The sequence below is a fragment of the Myotis brandtii genome, unplaced genomic scaffold (assembly GCF_000412655.1).
Source record: "Myotis brandtii unplaced genomic scaffold, ASM41265v1 scaffold698, whole genome shotgun sequence".
NCBI classification, from domain to species: Eukaryota; Metazoa; Chordata; class Mammalia; order Chiroptera; family Vespertilionidae; genus Myotis; species Myotis brandtii.
In genome coordinates, this window is record NW_005370731.1 from 1,437,298 (window position 1) to 1,442,143 (window position 4,846).

A 4,846-nucleotide genomic window follows, 5' to 3' on the forward strand; every position below is an offset into this window, starting at 1 on the left:
AGCTAAGCCCTAGCTGGTTTGGCTCAGTGGGTAGAGCATAGCTGTGGACTGAAGGGTCCCAGGTTCGATTCCAGACGAGGCCATGTACCTTGGTTGCAGGCTTGATCAGAGCTCATGTGGGAGGTAACCAATCAATGCATCTCTCTCACATTGATGTTTTTCTCTCTCTGTCTCCCCCCCTCCCACCCATCCTCTCTAAAAATGGAAAAATATCCTCAGGTGAGGATTAACAACTCACTCATTCACTCACTCACTAAAAGAGTGTCATTCTGCAAAAAAATAAAAAAATAAATAATCTAGTTAAAACTCAAGAGGAGGTGACTATCTTGGCGGTTGCCGACCACACCTGGTCCCCCAAACGTTTGTTGACTGAAGGAGAGTGAGCGAGGGGATCTTTTTTGAGCTGCTCTCTGCCGCTGCTGCGTTCTCTCACTGCCTGGCCACCTTTTTGCTTGTCTCCAAGTCGGCTCTGGAACCAAGGGCAGCGGTGCCCTCCTTCTACATTTCTTTCCCTTACGCTCGCTCGGTTCCTCTGCACTCCTCTCTCACCAGATAGCTACCTCCTTCTTCCCAGAGAAAACCACAGCTGCCAGGCCGGAACTCCCTCCCGGTCCCCCCTCTCCTTGTCCCCCTCTCCTCGTCCAAATCCCCACGAAGGCATGTCTCACTGGGGTTGGGGGGGCCTTTCCGGGAGTGGGTCTCTCGTCTGGGCCTCAGAGGTTCTTTCACGTCACTGACCTGGGGCTCGTGTCATCAATCACTCATTCCCTCCAGGACCTTCACGTCTCCCATTCCTTTGAGTGTAAACCTGCTCCTGATACCCACATCTTAGAATCCATCAAGGACTAAGATTTACACCAATAAATATAACCTCCCCCCTTCCTGCTCTCTGCCCTGTCTCCCTCCGACTCCCCTTCCTTCACCAAACGTCTTCAAAGGGCTGGCTTTCTCCTTTGGCTCCATCTCCCCCATGTCCTGACTTCACGCTCTGACATCTGGCTTCTGTCCATCCGAGGCACAGACCGTACTCTTGCAAATGGCATCTGTGACCCTGAATGGCGAGTATCTTTTCTGTCCTCATGTTCACTGACCTCTCTAAGGTGACCTGCAGACCCTCCTTCCCCACACACCTCCGCCTCAGGTGTTCCCACCCCCCTCCCCTTCCTGCTTCCCCCCTGCAGGGGCTTCTGCTAAGCATCATTGCCAGGCCATCTGCCCCTGCCGGCCCTGCCTGCCCAGGGCACCAGGTTACAGTTTCTCTACTTTCCCATGCGTCTTCCTGCCCGGCGCCTCCACTTCTGTGGCTTCAGCTCCCATTCTCACATCTCTGTCTTCGGCCCTCACTCTCAGGAGCTCAAGACTCTTCTTTGAAAAACCATTTCCGTTTCCTTTAAGATGCACTTGGTTCGCAGTTCAATAGGCACTAAGGGGTGGACTGTGAGACGCTCTCCCTTGGGTCCCCCAGTCTGTTTCCTTTCTGGAGGCAGCTCTGGAGGCAGCCCTGCTGCCTGTGTCTTGTGTCGTCTCTGGGGATACTCCCTGCATCACAATGGTGGCCTGCTGGACACACCGTATGTGCCTTGATTGTTTTCAACTTATCTTTGAGATTAAAAAATTTTTTTTCTGGCCAATTTTTGTATATATTCCATATAAACCTTAGAATCTGTTTGTTTACTAGTATTTTTTAAATTTCTTTTTAAATCCTCACCCGAGGGTATGTCTACTGATGAGAGAGAGAGAGAGAGAGAGAGAGAGAGAGAGAGAGAGAGGTGTGAGAGAGAAACATTGATTGGTTGCCTCCTGGGGATCAAATCCACCACCTGGGCATGTGCCCTGACCGGGACTTGAACTCACAACCGTTTTGGTGCACCGGGTGACATTCCAAGCAACTGAGCCACTTGGCTGGCATTGTTTGTTTATTTTTAAGAAGCCAACACTTTTTGGGTAATTTTAGTTTTTTAATGTCCTACAAAAGAATTTACTTTTTTTCTTCTTTTAAAAAATTTATTTTTTTTCAATTACTGTTGATATATATTATATTAGTTTCAGGTGTACAACATAGTGATTAGGCATTTATATGCCTTACGAAGGGATAATTCTGATAAACCTATTACCCATCTGATACCATACATAGTTATTACAATATTATTGACTATTTTCCTGTGCCCCGCCTTATATCCCCATGACTATTTCTAGTGTACAGTTTCATGAATTTTAAGAAATGTATCTATTTGTGTGAAAACAACATGAACAGGATGTACAAGAGTTCCACTCCCCCCCTAAGAAAACCTTTGTGCCTTTATAGTCAGTTGCCTCCTCCCCTTCACCCCTAGCCCCTGGCACTCACTGATCTGTTCTCTATCACTATATAGTTTGTCTTTTCAAGAATGTTACGTACATGGAATCATAACCTTTTGAGTTTGCATGTGGGATTCACCCACATTGTTATGTCAGTAGTTCTTTCCTTTTTATTGCTGAGTAGTATTCCATTGCATGGATTTCCCACAGTCCCATTCACCGATTCATCCATTCACTCATCGAAGGGTGTTTGGGTTATTTCCAGTATTTCACATCATGAATAAAGCTGCTAAAAGTCTTCACTGCTATGGCAATCTTTCTACAACATAAACACATCACCTCTCTTCCTTCCCTAAGAACCATCCGTGGCTCCCCACTGCTTAAGGGATAAAGTCAAACTTCTTTTTGGGATAGAGAGGCTCTTTCCAACTGTTCTCTGCTTAATGTCATAGCCTCGTCTCCACCTCCATCAGATAGGTTTACCCCGGTAGTTCCATGTCCATTTCTGGATTCTGCCAGAATTCTTTGAGGTCCCTCCCCTTTGTATCAGTCGGGGTCTCTACTGGAACAGGTGGCACACTCCAGTTAAGGTAACTCAAAGGGACTATTTGCAAAGGGACTAATTATAAATATGTGGTAGGGTCTAAGCTACTAGGGACAGTCCAGGAACCCAGGGCCAGCAGAGCTGTCACCACCCCTAAGCTGATAAGACAAGGAGAGGGAAGTCACCAGAACCCAGAAGAGAGGAAGTGTGTGGAGCGGGCCTCCTTGAGAGGATGGGAGATCTGCTGAGGGACACAGCGGGCTAGAGCAACCTTGCAGGGAGGGAGCCAAGAGGAGAACACTCTGATCTCACTTTCCCCCCTCCCTCCAGTCTCCTGCTGAAGCTCCTAACTGGGCAAATCCAACAGAAGCCAGAGGGTAAAAGAGCCCTGTTGCTCTGGACCATGTGGGCCCACTTCTCCCAGGCTGCGGAGCGGAGTGGGGAGGGTAGAAAGTAGGTTTGGGGCTGAGGGCAGAAGGAAGAACATCCAGCATACCTGTGCTAGTCCTCCCCTCCCGCCCTCGTAACTTGTTTCTTCCTTTGTATTCCTGGCAAATTATTTCTCATTCTTCATGAGGTAGCTCTAATATCACCACGTTCCCTGACTCTCTTGGGCAGAATTAACCAATTGTTTTTCATACCAATTTGTTCACATTTTTATTTAAAAACTAGAGTCCTGGTGATCAAAATTCGTGCACGGGGTGCGGGGGGGGGGGTGCTCAGCCCAGCCTGCACCCTCTCCAATCTGGGTCCCCTCGGGGGATGTCCGACTGCCGGTTTAGGCCCGATCCTGAGGAATAATACTAACCTACACGTAGCACCCGAAGCTGAAGTACTTAATCACGTCACACCCTTTTCCTTTGTCCAGAGTGCCCTCAGCAGGAGAGCGACATCGCCTTCTTGATTGATGGCTCTGGCAGCATTGAAACAGAAGACTTTCGGCGGATGAAGGATTTCGTCTCAACTGTGATGAATCAGTTCACAAAGTCCAAAACCTTGGTGAGGGCCAATGGGGAGGTTAGGGAACAGCCCAAGCAAGGCTGCAGGGACATAGCAACCAGGCCACCACTTTCCTCTCCTCCCTCAACTGCAGACTTTGACAAATGGTCAGTCGATCATGATCTTCTTTCATGATTCTCCTTCTTGCTCTGTCTGGATGAAGCCTCAGTATTCCTCCAACTCCCTGTAAAGTGGGCAGCTCTGACTATTTGATAGAGGTTGGCATGGGAGATGAAACCCCCGTGTCGTCTCTGACTGAGTTGTAGTATTGAGAGCAGATGGCAGGTCTCTTTCCTGGTGGGGCAGAAAGAGGGGGAGGGGGGTAGAAGTTGGAGACCGGGGTGCTTTAAGATTTCTGCAGGGCTTTCTGGGAGATGGCTAAGGGGGGGGGGAGAGGCATCTTCTTCAGTGTAATGCCAGGTCCCCGTCCCCAGTTCTCTTTGATGCAGTACTCTCAAGATTTCCGGACGCATTTCACCTTCCAAGATTTCAAGGCTAACCCTGACCCGAGGCTACTGGTGGGGCCAATCACACAGCTTCACGGGTGGACATACACAGCCACGGGAATCCGCAAAGTAGTGTAAGCTCTTCCCTTTTTGCTTAGGATGTGAGAAGGGGATGATCCTCTTAGCTGGGTTTTGAAGGATAAGGGGAGTTGTTCAGGCAGGGAGGGAGTAAAGGCTATTTCTGGTTGAGGAAACAGCATGCTAAGGTGTGGAGGAGGGACTGTTCATGACAAAACAAGGTGTGAGTAAAGGTGGGAGTGAAGGAGGAAGCGAGAGGAAGGCTGGAGGGAGGCTGGAGAGATAGTTGAGGCCAGAGGGGGATCCACGGAAGGTTTTAAACAGTGGGGAGATGGAACCATCACTCTTTTTGGAACGTTCACTCTGATTTCTGTGTGTGTAAGTGTGTGTGTAGAGGCAAAGGTGGGGGTGGGACAAAAGTGCAGGAGATAAGCTAGAGAGCTGTTGACAAAGCCCAATTAAGAATATTAAATATATATAT

The 4,846-nt window shown here is 48.7% G+C and overlaps 1 protein-coding gene across 1 annotated transcript in view; it reads left to right on the forward strand.

Annotated features, from left to right (window-relative positions):
- ITGAM (integrin, alpha M (complement component 3 receptor 3 subunit)) overlaps nucleotides 1-4,846 on the forward strand; it is a 50,781-nt gene that overhangs the window by 6,637 nt on the left and 39,298 nt on the right. The window contains exons 6-7 of the mRNA XM_005882078.2: nucleotides 3,711-3,841; nucleotides 4,276-4,421. Coding sequence (XP_005882140.2) covers nucleotides 3,711-3,841; nucleotides 4,276-4,421 — 277 coding nt within the window. The remainder of the gene's footprint in view (nucleotides 1-3,710; nucleotides 3,842-4,275; nucleotides 4,422-4,846) is intronic.